General features: G+C 43.3%; 2 protein-coding genes across 7 annotated transcripts in view; one reads left to right on the forward strand and one right to left on the reverse strand.

Moving 5' to 3' along the window:
* LOC310685644 (cyclic nucleotide-binding domain-containing protein 2-like) overlaps positions 1–10,234 on the reverse strand; it is a 43,290-nt gene extending 33,056 nt beyond the window's left edge. Inside the window, exons 1-3 of one of the 2 annotated variants that reach the window (XM_083458410.1) lie at positions 10,050–10,234; positions 6,857–6,943; positions 2,420–2,497 (exon numbers count right to left, since the gene is read on the reverse strand). In XM_083458410.1, coding sequence (XP_083314536.1) covers positions 2,420–2,497; positions 6,857–6,913 — 135 coding nt within the window. In that variant the 5' untranslated portion in view covers positions 6,914–6,943; positions 10,050–10,234. Of the gene's footprint in view, positions 1–2,419; positions 2,498–6,856; positions 6,944–10,049 lie in introns of those variants that run through there. The other variant, XM_083458411.1, reaches the window with a different exon arrangement.
* Positions 1–17,441, forward strand: part of EXOC1L (exocyst complex component 1 like) — a gene marked incomplete at its 5' end in the record, with an annotated part of 117,205 nt that overhangs the window by 93,466 nt on the left and 6,298 nt on the right. The window contains one exon of one of the 5 annotated variants that reach the window (XM_083458516.1): positions 14,292–14,412. The exons of the other annotated variants lie outside the window; for them this stretch is intronic. Within the exon in view, the coding sequence (XP_083314642.1) occupies positions 14,292–14,412 (121 nt within the window). Of the gene's footprint in view, positions 1–14,291; positions 14,413–17,441 lie in introns of those variants that run through there. 5 annotated transcript variants of the gene reach the window in all.

Consider the following 17,441-nt stretch of genomic DNA (forward strand, 5'->3'; position numbering starts at 1 on the left):
GAGCTTCATTCCCCTCCCTTCTACCCTGATGGGGGCATGGCTCTTTGTGGTTTGCCCCATGTGCCAAACTGTCTTGTGCTGGCCCTGCCTGGGAGATTGCAGGGTGGAAAGGAAGTGGCAGTGGGCAACTAGTTTACAAGAGTGGCTGGGGAAACCCAGCCAGATGGGCAGGGTATTAATAATAAATTTATTATTATTATTATACAATTTTAGAAAAAATCTAAATACAGTGGTACCTTGGGTTACATACGCTTCAGGTTACAGACTCCGCTAACCCAGAAATAGTGCTTCAGGTTAAGAACTTTGCTTCAGGATGAGAACAGAAATCGTGCTCTGGCAGCGTGGCAGCAGCAGGAGGCCCCATTAGCTAAAGTGGTGCTTCAGGTTAAGAACAGATTCAGGTTAAGAACGGACCTTCGGAACGAATTAAGTACTTAACCCGAGGTACCACTGTAACTGCATTAGCAACTATCAGTTGATGTATGGTTTGTTTTGTTATTACTGATAAAGGAACGCCCAACTATTTATATAAAACATGTTTAATGAGTCAAAGCAATACATATCTGGCATAGGATCTGATGCAAAAAGACATCATAGGTTGCTGATTGCTGCCTTAATAAACAAAGCAACACTTTGTTACGCAACTTTAAGAGGTAGAAAGTTTTGTCAATATTTGTCAGATGCCTTGCAATGAGACTTGCGTTTACAAAAAAGCTTTTTATATTGAAACGCTTAAACAAAAAAAAAATCTATGAGCTCTAAAAGCCTGTTTATTTTACAGATAGCTAACAAAATGTTTCTTTATACATTAGTATGTGACAGGTGATTGTGCAGCTTGCTTATGGAGGAAGAGCTAAAACTATAACTTCCCCATAGAACCCCTTAGAGGATGGAGAGAAGAAAGACGCCCACCACTTATTAAATTTGAACCCTGCTTTTTACATCTCTAATCTATATTAGACAAACAGTGGAGACTCTCTGATAGAAACAGAAATAACTAAAGGCTGCTTTTGACTAAAGACTATCTCTTACCTTTCTCAAGAGGACTATGTTTTCCAGTGTCTCTAACAGAAGTATGTGGACAAAGTGGTTCTCTGTCATGACATACTACTTTGGAAGCTGGTCCTGCAGGATGCTGATTTTAGGTCCGCATTCCAAAGCACATTTATGTAGATGTAAGATTTTGATAGAGACATCACCTTGCCAACAAAGGTCCATATAGTTAAAGCTATGGTTTTCCCAGTAGTGATGTATGGAAGTGAGAGCTGGACCATAAAGAAGGCTGGTCGCCAAAGAATTGATGCTTTTGAATTATGGTGCTGGAGGAGACTCTTGAGAGTCCCATGGACTGCAAGAAGATCAAACCTATCCATTCTGAAGGAAATCAGCCCTGAGTGCTCACTGGAAGGACAGATCCTGAAGCTGAGGCTCCAATACTTTGGCCACCTCATGAGAAGAGAAGACTCCCTGGAAAAGGCCATGATGTTGGGAAAGATGGAGGGCACAAGGAGAAGGAGACGACAGAGGACAAGATGGTTGGACAGTGTTCTCGAAGCTACCAGCATGAATTTGACCAAACTGTGGGAGGCAGTGGAAGACAGGAGTGCCTGGCATGCTCTGGTCCATGGGGTCACGAAGAGTCGGACACGACTAAACAACAAAGATTTTGATCCCACTGGCTATACAGTGGTACCTTTGTTCCTGAATGGCTTGGCTTCCATACAAATCGGCTCCTGAATGCTGCAGACCCAGAAGTGAGTGCTCCAGTTTGCAAATGTTTTTCTGAAGCCAAATGTCTGATGCGGCTTCCAATTGAGTGCAGGAAGCTCCTGCAGCCAATCAGAAGCTGTGCCTTGGTTTTTGAATCTAGAGTTGAACGGACTACCAGAACGGAGTAAGTTCGAGAACCAAGGTACCACTGTATTATTATCTTTAATTTACAAAATGGTTGTCAGCTTCCAACTACTTAACCAATTCCCGATCCTGTAATTGGTTTACCACTGCCAGGATGTACCGTATGTGTTATCATCTGCTATTGGGTGGGGGAACTATTTGTTCTTTTAACATTGACAGAACTTTTGTTAAAACGTCAGCTACCTATTTGGGGATTTGGGGGCAAAATGAGAGAGAACTTTTTTTAAAAAAAATGTATAAATAAGTATTGTAAACAAAATGCAGTACTGTGGCTAAATAGTTACACAAAAGCAATAATTACTTACAAATATAAGATGATAAATTCAGCACATACCTTTCCATATTAATGCTTCAAATGTTTTATTTATTCATTTATTATTTGCATTTTCAGCCTGTCATTCAACTAAAATATCACAAAATAACGTGCAATTAAAATAATACCACAAAAATGACTAATATTAATATTATCATATCATGACAATACATAGTATTTCTTCTCTCCTACCTTTAGAATGTCTTCCTGCCTTCTTTGGTTTGGACAAATATGTAACAGACGCTTAAGCTTTTCAAAACCTTTCTTTGGCTACACAAAGAAAATGCACACATTATCCAATAGCCTTTTCATTGACTGTAGCTTAGCTATTCCCTAGTTACTTATACACACAGTATAAAGGCATTCATTCCAGTCATGGGTATCTCTTTCAACTCTATATTTGTATTGGTTTGACTGTTTTCTAAAAATGGGTTTCAACATACTTTAGGGACATAATTCTTCAAGAACGCATTCCACATATATAATAGACCTCTGCATATCTTAGAAGTAAAACCCACTGAATTTAACAAAGATCATACCCAAACAAGCATCCCCAGAACCAAAGCCTGCCGTGAAAGATTTGTGAAACACTTTTGAGAGCAAAATTGCTCCGTCTATAGCAAACATGATCCCACAATTAGCCTAAGACCCCTTGGAGATCCTGAGAGCACCATCCAGTTTCAGCCGATGGGATCATGTCTTTTTAAAAACTATTGTTCTTGGAGCATTCTTGCTCTCTAAGAGAGATTTGTTTTGTTTTTGTTAGCTTGACAGGGGTGCTCCCCATGAGTCTAAGGTGTGCTTGGCGGATGTGCTCAATTCTCCACAAGTAAAGAAAGACTCAAGTCTCCTTTGGTGAGAAATGAGGAAACAATGTTTGTATTGTTCCAGGTGAGTGGTGGGGTAGAAATGAGTCATAATATATATATATATATATATATATATATATATATATATGCAGGTTTTGGTGTCCTCGGGTGTCTTCCCGTGTAAAAGTTGGGGTGTCTAGGCGACGTTTCGACGAGGTCTCACTCGTCATCTTCAGGCTGGTGCTTTCGGCTTCTTGTTACTGGAACAGAGCAGGGTCTCAGTGTTTGAGTTCCTATAAATACTGTTGAGGAGGTGTGGTGTATAGCCTCCAATGTTCTGGGCAGAGAGGAGGTTCCCAGGCTAGTGTGCCTTTTCTTCTTTTGTTCCTTAATTACTTGAGGGATATCTTGAGTGATTTCTTGAGTGATTTCCTGAATCCCACTTAGGTGGGTCATTAGGTGTGGATTAGTTGCTAAAGCCTTCGTGTCTTGAACTCTTGAACTTTGTGAAGAGTTTTTCTGAGAAGATGGCTGTACTGCACTTGGTTGTGCTCTGGCTTGGCTTCGTGTATAGGGGCGAGCTGTGGTTTTGTGGCCTGTGCCAGCCAGATCTGTGTAGGGATTGCAGGGGGGTGCAGCATCCGGAGGTGCCACCCTGGTTTGGCTACTGGATGGTGTCTGTAATTTATCTGTGGAGAGGGTCTGGGTTTGGGTCTGGTGTGGTTGATTGGTGATGGCGTTCTGTGTGCCTCTGACGAATAAATGCACGGATCGCAGAACACAAGAATGCCGTCAAAAAAGAAGAAAAAACTTCCTCTCTTTTCCAACACATGAAAGAAACAGGACACGAAATTAATTTTGCAGATTCCAAATTGCTCTTTAACATGGAACATCACCACAAGAGAATAATCATGGAAGCCATCGAGATAGAGAAACACCCTCACAACATGAACAAGCGTGACGACACATCCCGCTTGCCAGACATCTGGAAATTAGCCCTCCCCACAAAATCTGACACCAGATCCAGAGGCACACAGAACGCCATCACCAATCAACCACACCAGACCCAAACCCAGACCCTCTCCACAGATAAATTACAGACACCATCCAGTAGCCAAACCAGGGTGGCACCTCCGGATGCTGCACCCCCCTGCAATCCCTACACAGATCTGGCTGGCACAGGCCACAAAACCACAGCTCGCCCCTATACACGAAGCCAAGCCAGAGCACAACCAAGTGCAGTACAGCCATCTTCTCAGAAAAACTCTTCACAAAGTTCAAGAGTTCAAGACACGAAGGCTTTAGCAACTAATCCACACCTAATGACCCACCTAAGTGGGATTCAGGAAATCACTCAAGAAATCACTCAAGATATCCCTCAAGTAATTAAGGAACAAAAGAAGAAAAGGCACACTAGCCTGGGAACCTCCTCTCTGCCCAGAACATTGGAGGCTATACACCACACCTCCTCAACAGTATTTATAGGAACTCAAACACTGAGACCCTGCTCTGTTCCAGTAACAAGAAGCCGAAAGCACCAGCCTGAAGATGACGAGTGAGACCTCGTCGAAACGTCGCCTAGACACCCCAACTTTTACACGGGAAGACACCCGAGGACACCAAAACCTGCATTCCTGTACCCGTGAAAATCTACGAAAGCATATATATATATATATATATATATATATATATATTATATATAGATATAGATATAGATATAATTTGCTCCCTTATTGGATTGTTCTTCAGTGGACCTATTTGCATATACATGATGATTGGTTGCTAAATAACAAGGTAAAGGTAAAGGTACCCCTGCCCGTACGGGCCAGTCTTGACAGACTCTAGGGGTGTGCGCCCATCTCACTCAAGAGGCCGGGGGCCAGCGCTGTCCGGAGACACTTCTGGGTCACGTGGCCAGTGTGACATCGCTGCTCTGGCGAGCCAGAGCCGCACACAGAAACGCTGTTTACCTTCCCGCTAGTAAGCGGTCCCTATTTATCTACTTGCACCCGGGAGTGCTTTCGAACTGCTAGGTTGGCAGGCGCTGAGACCAAACAACGGGAGCGCACCCCGCCGCGGGGATTCGAACTGCCGACCTTTCGATTGGCAAGCCCTAGGCACTGAGGCTTTTACCCACAGCGCCACCCACGTCCCTGGTTGCTAAATACTCAGGGTTTTATTGAAGTGAAAACTGATTGGGTGGACTGATGTGGTGGGTGCAAAAAAAAAGTGGTGGTTGAGTGACTGGGTATGATAGCATGGTTCCTGAATTTCTGGTTGTATTACATGTTAGGGCCTTTCAGTAATATCTATTATTACTTTTTGATAAATACAAATTATGTTGCATTTTGATGTATTTGGATATTTACGAGTTGCTTTTATGGGGTTGGTTTTGTACCTTATTTTGATTTAATTGTGTTGCTTAAAATGTTTTTAATAAAAAAAATAGATATAAATCATTTAAAGATTTATTTTCAATACAGAACAGCATAGAAGTTAAATAAAAATAAAGCATACACATAAAATAACAATAAATAACAGATTAATATAATAGTAGCATATACAGTAACTAGAATGGAGGAGGCGCAAGTGGATTGCAAAGCCCAAGTAAATAAAAACAGGTTTTAACATGGGCCAAAAACTTAACATTTATGCTGTGGCAAATGGAGCTGGAAGTTCTTTTTGCTCATGTAATGGGCTCTCTGGATCCAAGTCATTGTTTACTAGAAACACATCCAATTTTAGGTTTCGCCCTACATTATTCTAATCACTCTGTTCCCAAATAAAAACTTGATGTCCTTAACTTCTCCCAGTAATGAACTTAGTCCTGACATTAATAACATCAAAATAGAGCAAATCTGTAACTCTTTGGACTTAAATTTTCTGAATAAATTTTCTGAATAAATTTTGCTCATCAAAAGCAACATTTCCCACTTTTTTAAAAAACAAAAATGTTAACAGAATTACACCTCATCTGTTAATGTTCATTATAAAAGTGCTGTATTAATAGTGTCAAATCATTTGATTTGCTCTGCCAGAAAAATAAGTGCTTTGGATGGGGTATGCCAGCCAGCACTAGGCAAGGGGCATGACATTACAAAATATTATGTTCCGTGCAAATGCTTACAACTGAGAAACGATCCCCTAAATAGCACTTGGCGCCATTACTTCCACTTTGCAGGTAAGGAAATAAGGCTGAGTTTATGATCTGACGCTTGGGTCAGTCAATGGCAGAAACTAGAATGGAGTTTTTCTGGGTATGTATCCAACATTCAGGGTAATTAATCATGCTGACTTCAAACCTAGAGATATCATTTATACCCCACTCTTCAGGCTGGGTTTCCCCAGCCACTCTGGGCGGCTCCCAACAGAGCACTAAAAACAGAATAAAACTTCAAACATTAAAAACTTCCCTAAACAGGGCACTGCAGTTCATTGTATTTCCCCCTCCCCCAACAACACACAATGTAGAAATAATTTAATTTGAACATTATTTAAATCTAACAGAATTCTTCACATAGAAATAAACTTGTATGGGTATAAAATGTGGCCCATTTGCACCCCAGATTGTATTCCATAATCAGCTCTGAATTGCCCCAGTAATAACAGCACCAGATAGAGAGAAGACATTTCAGGTTTTCCAAGCAATTAACATATATATATGATCTAAGTACTCCTTTCAAGAGTATTGAAGCACAGGACAGTATTACTAGCCTCGTATTATAAATGGATGGCAGACTGATTGTGGCTAGCAGGCAAGAGACACAGCAACCAGGCTTTTAGAGATTTAAGGATTCATGAAACATAAAAAAATACTCACAAATTGTTTTTTAGAATAATCACTGACATTGAACAAGAAGTCACTTTTGAAGTTCATCTGCCTCTCCAGGTAAAATGTTCAATATATCTGCACAAGAAAAAAAAAAGTGTGGCATTGGCTATTCTGGAGTAAAGAGCTTACACAATATTTATCTATTTTTATTCGTATTTAGCTCTTTCTCAAAAGACATTGTGGTTTGCCTGTCAGTATACTTTTCTTTTTTTAAAAAAAAAAAAGTTTCTAATTATTGAGAGCAGCAAAAATTTCCCAGTGTTGATCAAGATAAATAAATGGTACATACAACGGCTATAATAAGGTGAAGATAAAGAAATATTTCAATAAGGCAGATACAAAGATACAGGGCTCATGTGCTAACTTGGTAAATTATAAGGAAGTTATTTAAACCATAGAGAAAAAGCGTACAATTGAATCATCTTTTGAATATTCTGAAACACCTGTATTTAATCAGTAATTTGAATGTTTCATTGTGAATTTTTGCAACTGCTTAGAGGTTTCTAACAATCAAGCATTATATAAATTTTGTTAAATAAACAAAAAAAATTATACTTGTATATTCTTGCTTGTTGTTAGCCTTCCCGCCCCCCCCCCCCCGGCAAGAGGCTTCACCCTCCTTGCATATTGGTAAAATTGCCAGAATAAGTATGTTTTACTGTCAGTTCTGTAAACACCGAATTCTTCTAACTAAAACCAACTATTGAGCTGATTTCAGTCTACAGAGTGTTCAAACTTTAAAACTTTCAATTTAACAGATTATTTTCAACTGGCATTTTGTTAGTCCATCTTATTCAGAAAAAAAAGGCAGTGTGTGAAACACTTGTTCATTATTCTTGCATCTCAGTAATTTGTACATTAAACAAACAAACAAACTTTGACAGTACAGTGGTACCTTGGTTGTCGAACGGCTTGGCTCCCAAACAAATTGGTTCCCGAGTGCCGCAAACCCGCAAGTGAGTGTTCTGGTTTGCAAACTTTTTTGGAAGTCGAATGTCCGACGCAGCTTACGCAGCTTTCGATTGAGTGCAGGAAGCTCCTGCAGCCAATTGGAAGCCACGCCTTGGTTTTTGAACGGTTCTGGGAGTTGAATGGACTCCCGGAACGGATTAAGTTTGACAACTAAGGTACCTCTGTAGTTTCATATTAAGCAAAGCACTGATGAAGCAGTGTCAATGCACAGCCAGGGTGTAGTAGTAACAAAGCAGTAGCATGCAAGCTTCACACTGTTTTGGGGTCCCATAAGAACTCCTTTGACATCCAGGCTGCAATTCCCTGGGAAGAACTACCAGTTGTAGAAACAAGGAGAAGAGGAAGGCTGGGGTCAGGCAAGCATCCCTGAATATTTGTTAAAAGAGCAATCAGACTGCATTCCTCTGTACAATTGCTTTAGAATAAGCACTGGTGAACTCAGCAGGATCTTCTTTTGAGTTAAACAAGCATAGAATTTCACTACCTGTAATTAGAGACTACCGGTAATTTAATATGGTAGGGAACAAACTTCCGCAGGCAGCAATGCACGTGACATTTAAGCCGAGGTACATTTTTCCAAGTTACCGAGGTGAGAGCTCAAGATAATGGGAACGCAAACAAACAAACAAAACAGCACATACTGAAAGCTGTATTTTTAAATGTTTTTATGAAGATTTTCCTGGGTAATAACAGAATGTACAGAGTCTCTGCTTTCAAGTCATTGAATTAGTCAAACAAAACAGTCATATTTGAGGTAAGACATTATCGTTATAGGAAATATGAGGCTATCGGAAAAGAGACATGGGAAAAGAAGGGTGGAAAGGGGAAGACAGTGAAATTGCATTCTTGTCTTCTTCTTCTTTGGCGATCACTCATAGCCAAGTAAGATTGTCTTCCATAAACACGGTTTTAACAATGAGTCCGTAAGTGACTGCGGAGGCCAATTCTGGATCCACACATCCTTCCACAGTGGGGACATTGGTGGGAGTTGATCACGGTGTGGATTTGCCAAGCGTGCCTTCCTCCTAGTACGTTTCTCCCTTGCGTCCTGAGTTCGAGTGTCTTCAAAGCCCATGACACCTTTGGTAAAGGCTGTTCTTCAACTGGAGCGCTCGCAGGCCAGTATTTCCCAGTTTCATGTGCAAAGCTTTTTGTGTCAGCATTATGTAGACAGATATTTTATTCTGCTGATGCTGTGAGAGTCTGGAGGGTGCTGGGTGTGACAGGTTGCGTGTGTTTTGTTTGTATGTGTGTTGTTGGGTCAAATTAAGCATATCAATTTGTATGCTGTTGCAGGGGATAGGTCTTGCTAGCTTGCAAATGTATTTGAATGCAATTCATTATTACTTTCTGCGTTCAGATACGCCTCCTTCCACCAGCCCAACAGCAGCCATCCCAGAGATAGCTGCTATATGAGTGTCCATCCATCAACAGGTGATGGAACGGATGGGGTTGGACTGGATGACCCTCAGGATTCCCTCCAACTCTGTGACTTATTTCTTACTTCCTGGGTTTATTCGCAATGCAATCCATGCCTACTCAGAAGAAAGCCTTAACATGGTGGCAGCCAGTGGCATAGCGTGGGGGGTGCAGGGGGGGCAACATCTGGGGGTTAGGGTTAGGGGGCACAAATCCATGGGTTAGGGGGTGGAAATCCACGGGTTAGGGGGCGCAAATTACTTGCCTTGCCCTGGGTGCTGACAACCCACGCTACACCACTGGTGGCAGCGTAAAGATGCACCCCTAAACGCACTTTGCTGACTCTCAAAGTCCCACTGAACCTAGTGAGGCTTGGTTCCAAGTAAACATTAGGCTGAACACTTCCTAAAGTGAGAAGACTGCCTAAATGCAGCTTCACCATCCACCCAAATGTATGAGATCTGTGTGTTTATCTAATAATTTGGAGGGTGGGGAGTTTTCCACAGCCATTCCAGGGAGTCAGCTCTCTGAAATCTAGCTCTAAATCAACGAGTCAGGAGTTCTAGATATTTTGACCTAACTTGTCGTGCAAACGCCTCTCTTTAGCCGTGGCTCCCGTGGGGCGGAAAGAAAGGCGCGCGCGTATGTGCAATAGTCCCAGGGCATGCACAGAGCGCACAACTATCCCCCCCCCCCCCATTGGCCAAGGTGCTGAAACAACTGGCCTCCCGCCTCCTCCGCATGCGGGTCTTAAGGGGAGACGGAGTGGAGCCGGCCGAGGGCGAGTTACCTTTTCCTGTTCAGCAGCAGCCCGCAGAGATGGGCGGCGGCGGCGGCTGCTCGGCGGAACCGTCGGCGTCCCGGCGCCTCTCCCTGGCGAGGAAGCGCAAAGGAGGCTGGCGCGGGAGAGCGATCCCCGTCGGGGGAGAGAGGGTTTGCCTCTGGCTGCGAGGCGGCCATGGCTCCGTCTCCAACACTTCGTGGGGAGGAGCAGCCTCGGGCTCATTCCTGTGGCAACACGAAGGCGGGACAGGGAAGCCTTGGGCATGTTTTTCGCCCTGGGCGCACGGGCGGGAACGGGAACACGCCCCGGGGCGCGGAAACCTCGCGCAACGCGGAGAGGGAAAGAATCTTTACAACAGCCGGTGTTCTCCTTCCTTCTTCTGGACAGGTTCCGTGTCTTAAAACAGCTGCGCGTAGCAGAACTTCAACAGGTGGAGGGGTTTCCCCTTACACCGCATTTGCGTGCGAGGAGAAGCTGCACCAGTTGAACTTCTGCCTGCCGCCAAGTGACTCTGTTTGGCCAGTTCAGAGCCTAGGACTTGCCAATCAGAAGGTCGGCAATTCGAATCCCCGCGACGGGGTGAGCTCCCGTTGCTCGATCCCTGCTCCTGCCAACCTAGCAGTTCCAAAGCACGTCAAAGCGCAAGTAGATAAATAGGTACCGCTCTGGCAGGAAGGTAATTGACGTTTCCATGTGCTGCTCTGGTTCGCCAGAAGTGGCTTAGTCACGCTGGCCACATAACCCGGAAGCTGTCTGTGGACAAACACCGGCTCCCTCGGCCTATAGAGCCAGATGAGCGCGCAACCTCAGAGTCGGTCACGACTGGACCTAATGGTCCGGGGTTCCTTTACCTTTACCCTTAAGAGAGATGACCCCCCTTGTTGCTTCTTCCACCTTCTGGGAAATGACACTGTCAGCAAGCCACTGATGATCGTCTTCCAAAGCAATTACTCTATTCCAAACTTTAAAACGGTAAGCATAATGCTGGTGGTCAGTAAAAGAGGTTCAAAGACTCTCTCAAGGCAAATCTTTAAAAATGTAGTATAGACACCTACAATTGGGAAACACTGGCCGGCAAACCCTCCAATTGGAGAACAGCCTTTACCAAAGGTGTCGTGGGTTTTGAAGACACTCAAACTCAGGACACAAGGGAGAAACATGTTAAGAGGTAGGCACGCCTGGCAAACCCTCACTATGACCAACTCCTGCCTGGAAAACTATGTCCCCACTGTAGAAGGATGTGTGGATCCAGAATTGGCCTCCACAGTTATTTATGGACTCACTTTTAAAACTGTGTTTATGGAAGACAATCTTATTTGGCTATGAGTGCTCGCCAAAAAGAAGAGAGAGGCATTTGTCAGACTTTGCATTCTTGGCAGAGTTTGGATTCCAGCAGATATCAGGGTAGCTGAAGTCTCCCATTACTATTATGTCTCTCTCTCCTTTTTTGAACCTTTGATAATCTGCTTTAGGAAGGCATTATCCAAGTCCTCTTGGAAGTCTATAGCAGAAACCCACATTAAGGTCACGGTTGCGTCCCTCTCCTACAGTTTTTTTACCAATATACTCTCAATCTACCTTCCATGCTCCAAGTCATCCTTAAACACAAATTCTTTATAAAATTCTATACCGAGCATTCAGGAAACTGCTGTGAAAATACACCTTTCACACGTGGTTGCTTGCAGTTCAATAATACAGTACTCATGTTTATGCACAGGTGTCTTTGAGGGCGATATAAAAGTGTATGGAGAAGAAGCATAATTCAGTTACAAAGCTGAGGTGGTCATCAGAAGTAAGACCGGCTGAGGGCCAAACTACACATGATGCATGAAATGGCAGCCCAAAGGCTATAAAGGTAAAGGGACCCCTGATCAATAGGTCCAGTCGTGGCCGACTCTGGGGTTGCAGCACTCATCTTGCTTTATTGGCCGAGGGAGCCGGCATACAGCTTCCGGGTCTTGTGGCCAGCATGACTAAGCCACTTCTGGCGAACCAGAGCAGCGCACGGAAACGCCGTTTACCTTCCCACCAGAGTGGTACCTATTTATCTACATGCACTTTGACATGCTTTTGAACTGCTAGGTTGGCAGGAGCAGGGACCGAGCAACGGGAGCTTACCCCGTTGCAGGGATTCGAATCGCCAACCTTCTAATTGGGAAGTCCTAGGCTCTGTGGTTTAACCCACAGCGCCACCTGCATCCCTTTGGCTTGAAAAGCCACTTTAGGAGATAATTGATTTGTCAGGTGAGGAAAGAATTGGCACCCCCTCCCCACTAATGCTTCCCCCCTCTCAGTGACTTCCTCCTGAAGCAGATTTTCAAAATAAAATGGGTCATCACATTGATGTATCATTAGTTTTGTCTATTTGAACATGAGTTCAATGGTACTTACGCCTTACTCCGATTGTTCTATTTGTGTAACATAGAAAGCGGATGAGAGATCATTTTAAACGGAAGGCACATTCTACCTAGTAAATACTCCATGCAGCAGAGAAAATGCAAAACTGATTTAAATATCATTTGTGAAAATGGCTTAAATGTGCTGTTAATAGCCTCCCTGGAGGAGTGGGGGAGTTAGAAAAGAGAAAGCAATTCTGCTAATGAGCAAGGAGATGAATTAAAGATATTATTTAAAATCAATAGTGTTTACAGATGCTCTTTCCACTCAGGTCGTCAGCTGAGGGTAGCTTGCCAGTCTAGCACTTTTTGAGCACACCCCCCCCCAATGGGGCTAATCCCTCTGAAAAACAGGAGATATGTTGTGTTGAACCCATCAGGCAAAATATAGTGCTTACAGCAGGGGTCGGCAAGGCTTACTGGGCATGGGCTGGATCACTCCCACAGAGATCCTCTGTGGGCCAGACCGGCGCAGCACAACACCAGAAATCATGTCTGCGCATGTCCATTGTGCCAGAAATCACTTCTGCACGTGCCCAAACGCCGAAAATCGCTTCTGTGCAGGCGCAATTTTGGGCATCTGGGCATGTGCAGAAGCGATTTCTGGAGCTGCGGAAGAGAGTCCCAGCGCTGTGCTGTGCCAATTTAGCACAGCATGTGGGGACTCAACGAGCGGACAGCTTGGTTCAGGAGCGGCTTATGGGCCGGTTAAGTGACCCCCCCCCATGGGTCACTTTTGGCCCATCGGCCTTAGGTTGCCGACTTCTGGCTTAGAGCCATGGTTCTCAACATGAAGCACATGCCCCACAAGGGGGGCAATTTGATTTTTAAGGAGGCATTTTGGAAGCTGGTTTAGACCAAGTTAATGGCCTTTTAGGCTCCCTCCACATGAATAGGAGTTCACTTTTTGAATAATTAGAATTATATGTCATGGGGGGCAGGCGGATCAGCATTTTAGAGATGCTTAGGTGGGGCATGGCAAAAAAAAAAAAAAAGGCTGGGAACCACTGGCTTAGAGAGAAATGAAGCAGGGGGGAGTCATTAAGACTACAGAGAATTGAATGATTTCAAAAATATTTGTGGAAGGAATTAGCTTTGGGAAAGGGCGAACGAAATGTTTCATAAACGAAATGTTTTGCAACATTTGTATAGCATTGGGACAAAACTCTAGCATGGAAAGGGTTACAGTAGAAAAACCAGCTTTCCAGAATTACTATAACCCGGATGGTGGATTCTTTTCCCCCCTGGTGTCCTGAGAGTGAAGATCTGGATTTAGTGCTGAAGCCCTTTCTGAACTGGCAGGTGTTTTCGGAGCCAGAACTGTCTGGCTGCCCTTCATTTCTGAAGCGATGCACGTAGACTTGTGGCAAAAGTTAAGTGTTCGGGAACAGCAGCGGCACTGCAGATGAGGGCGGGTGAGGAGATGTAGCTCCTGCTCCTGTCTCTTCTTTCGCCAGTGGTAATATCCTTAATGGAAGAACATCTCAATCAATACCTCCAGGCAGCTGTTAACCGACTGGGATAATGGAATCAAAATGAGTTAGTGCGAATGGGGCTTCCTCGCTGCTCTGGTATTAAAGATGCCTCTGCCCTGTGAGAGTCAGGGGGCTGCTGAGACCCACAGAAGACAATCTCTCTTCACATCAGCAAACTATGTCAGAGAAGAGGAGCCTCTTTTGCTGGGCAGGACTCTGAATGGGGCCGCTGGTCTTCTGGCCAACAAGCTGGGAGCTGTGGCCTGATTGCCGTGTGACACTGAACTCAGGTCCTAACTCCTGGAGGGACTCTAGAAGGAAGAAGAGGTGTGGAAACATAACATCTGCCTGGGTCGCTCGTGATCAAAGCCAAGGCAATGTCATCGTTGGTGAAAGAGGACCTCAACAAGAAGCTGTTCAAATCCCTTGGGCAAAGGTTGTATGAGTTCATTGAAGTTGAGTGTTCGGGCAAGGATCGCTTCTACCTCTGTGCTTCAGGTAAATAGGAAAGGGCCTAACATGGTCCAGGCTACAGCTATCCAACCTGGTGTAGCGACTAAGAGTGTGAGTTGGGAGCCAGAAATTTCTGATTCAGAGCTCTCCTTAGTCATGAACTAATGTGGCGCCTTGTAGAGAAACCACAGTTCTCTCAGCCTCAGTCTATCTGCAGCAGAAAGGTAATATAACGGACGGATATAATGTGTGTGGGATGCTTTGAAAAAATCCAACACAAATGTTAAATATTTATATTTGACAGGGGATCTCCTGGCTGCAATTTCATGCCATTTCCAATAAATCTGATGTATTCTGATTAATGGTATTTATTTCCAAGTAAGGCAGCAGTCTTAAGCACATCTGCTTGGAATTATGAAATCAATGAAATTTTCTTCAAAGCAAATGTGACGGGGATTGGACATTGAAAGTGTTTAGAGTTAAGAGGCTGGTGCTTCCCACAAGTCCAAGAAAAAGAATAGTAATCTAGTTTTGCAGTAAATTTTAATGCATGGTTACTCGGAATTCAGTTGTACTCCTACTCCTAAATAGGGGGTTTTAGCTGATAGCTTGAGTTTGTTTGTAAATGCATATTTACATCTCACTGTGTCAGCTGTAGGCAGACTGCATTTAATACTGTACCAGCAAAATGGCATCTTCCTTTGCAATCTGCAGTACTAAGCCTATTTCCCATTAGATGTAATTCTTACTGCGTTCATTTTCAAGCCAATGTGGTCAGGATTGACTTATCTTAATTGTTTGTTGCCATCTCCCTGCACGCTTCAAGTTGGCCCAACTCATAACAGTGTTTACGGGTTCCCTATGTCTTCCGGTAATTGAGAAATGTGTGATGCTAGAAGATATTGTAAGTTTGTGGGTTTTGTTTGCATTGTAGTTCTGGTAGCCATTGTTGAGGATTTGTTAGTTTTCCCTTCTTATATAAGTACAACTACAAATTGTTTAGATATTTGTCGCACTGCTTTGAGCCTTGATACTAGGTGTTTTTGCAATGCAATAATTTATCACCACAAATCATCGCCAATAGAGCTATTTTGGAAGTTTAACAGAGATGCTAATCAGAAGTTTGTATGTGTGTAAAATTTCCTACAAAACCCTAGGAAAAGATTGTCCTCTTTTGTTCCCAATATGATAATATAAGCACCTGTAACATGAAGCAAATAATTTTGTAGTCGGAGTACTTTCAAAGATTTTTTCAACGAATTGAAAGACTTTAATATCCTTGCTTATCTTCTGCTTATATTTATCACCTAAATGTATGGTCAATGTGCTCTGTTATCACCCATGTTGGGGGTGAGGTATGCCACTAATATGAAGATCTGCTGTTTGCATTGTTTCATGCTTCTAAATATTTCCAAATGCAAGACCTCAAGAGAATGCAGAGGGATGGGTTTTCTTCTGAAATAGTGGGGGAGCAACATTTTTGTAATCAATAGGACTGTACAAAAGGGGGTGAAGAAATCGTTTTTGTCCAGAATATTAGGAAAGAAAAAGCAGGGACACCATCAAAGGCCACCACCTCAGATTCAGTGAATGTTAAAGCACGGAATCAGAATGGGTGGTGAATTAATGGATTGGAGGACAGAATGCCTCTGGGGCAAAACTTGCTTCCTTATCTGTATAGCTGAAAATATGAAATTACTGGTCATGAGAGATTCTTTTCCTAGAAGACACATTTGCTCTTGCTAGCCTCCTTCATGCTGCCCTTTTGTTGGTGCCATCTGCAAAACCTCCCTCAAAACAAGATCCTTCAGTATCTGCATTTTTCTCACTTATAATCCAGTGGTTCTTTGCTTCACCGCTGGGCAAAAATTAACATAGACCAAACCAAGATTCAGTAAGTCACTATGGAGTTTCAGAACCTACTGCTGCCTCTGAAATTCATTTTGGTATTCACAGTCCCCACTTTGCTTTACCCAGAGCTTCACCCTGACAGTCACAAGAGGCAGCTCTAGGGGAGCGCAACCGGTGGAGTCTCACCAGGCACAGAGCTTGTGGGGCGCCAGAGCTTGTGAGGCGCCACAACAGGCGCCACCACTCTTACGTCCAATGGAAGGCGAGAGGCAGTGGGCACCAAATTTTGGCACTGCACAAGGTGCCACTGAAATTTGAGACACCGAGGTCCGCCAATGCACCCACATTCCTATTAACTTAAAAGGCAACTTGGTTCCAATCAATTTGCTTGACAACTGGGTTGTGCAAAGGAAAAACTATGTACAGTGGTACCTCAGGTTAAGAACTTAATTTGTTCTGAAGGTCCATTCTTAACCTGAAACTGTTCTTAACCTGAGGTACCACTTTAGCTAATGGGGCCTCCTGCTGCCGCCGTGCCACCACCGTGCGATTTCTGTTCTCACCCTGAAGCAAAGTTCTTAACCTGAGGTACTATTTCTGGGTTAGTGGAGTTTGTAACCTGAAATGTCTGTAACCTGAAGCGTTTGTAACCCGAGGTACCACTGTAATTGTCTTCCAAAAATTGTTTTAAAAGGAAAGGCTATATTTAGCAAAGCAGTGGCCAGTTTCCAAAGCAGCAAACTAGCTGCATACAACCAAAGGGATTTGGAATGGTGCTTCTCAGGCAGCAGTCTTTCATGACACATGGCAAAAAACTTTTGTAAGTGAAAATTTTCCAAAAGCAGTTTGTGATACAGTATAGAAGTCTGGTCTTCTGACCAGGAAATGTCAAAAAATAAAAAATCCATGATCCTTTGTATGTATTTAAAATAACTCTTAGGTTTCAGTCAATGTATTCAGGATCATGGTTCAAAGTGACAGATCTAGCGGTACTCAGAAATAAACCGCACTGGAATTAATAGGATTAACTTCAAAGTAAGTATGCTGAGGATTACCTGTGGATATTCATAGCACTTTTATATATAAAAAAGTATATTAAGAGTTGGGCTTTTAAACATACACGCACACATGTTGCATCATGCAAATCACACAAAGTGCATCAGTTACAGAGTGCATATGCATACACCATTCTTTATACACTTGTCAGAAGACTGAGTCAATGT

Source organism: Podarcis tiliguerta (assembly GCF_965153285.1).
Source record: "Podarcis tiliguerta genome assembly, chromosome: 9".
In the NCBI taxonomy this organism is placed as follows: domain Eukaryota; kingdom Metazoa; phylum Chordata; class Lepidosauria; order Squamata; family Lacertidae; genus Podarcis; species Podarcis tiliguerta.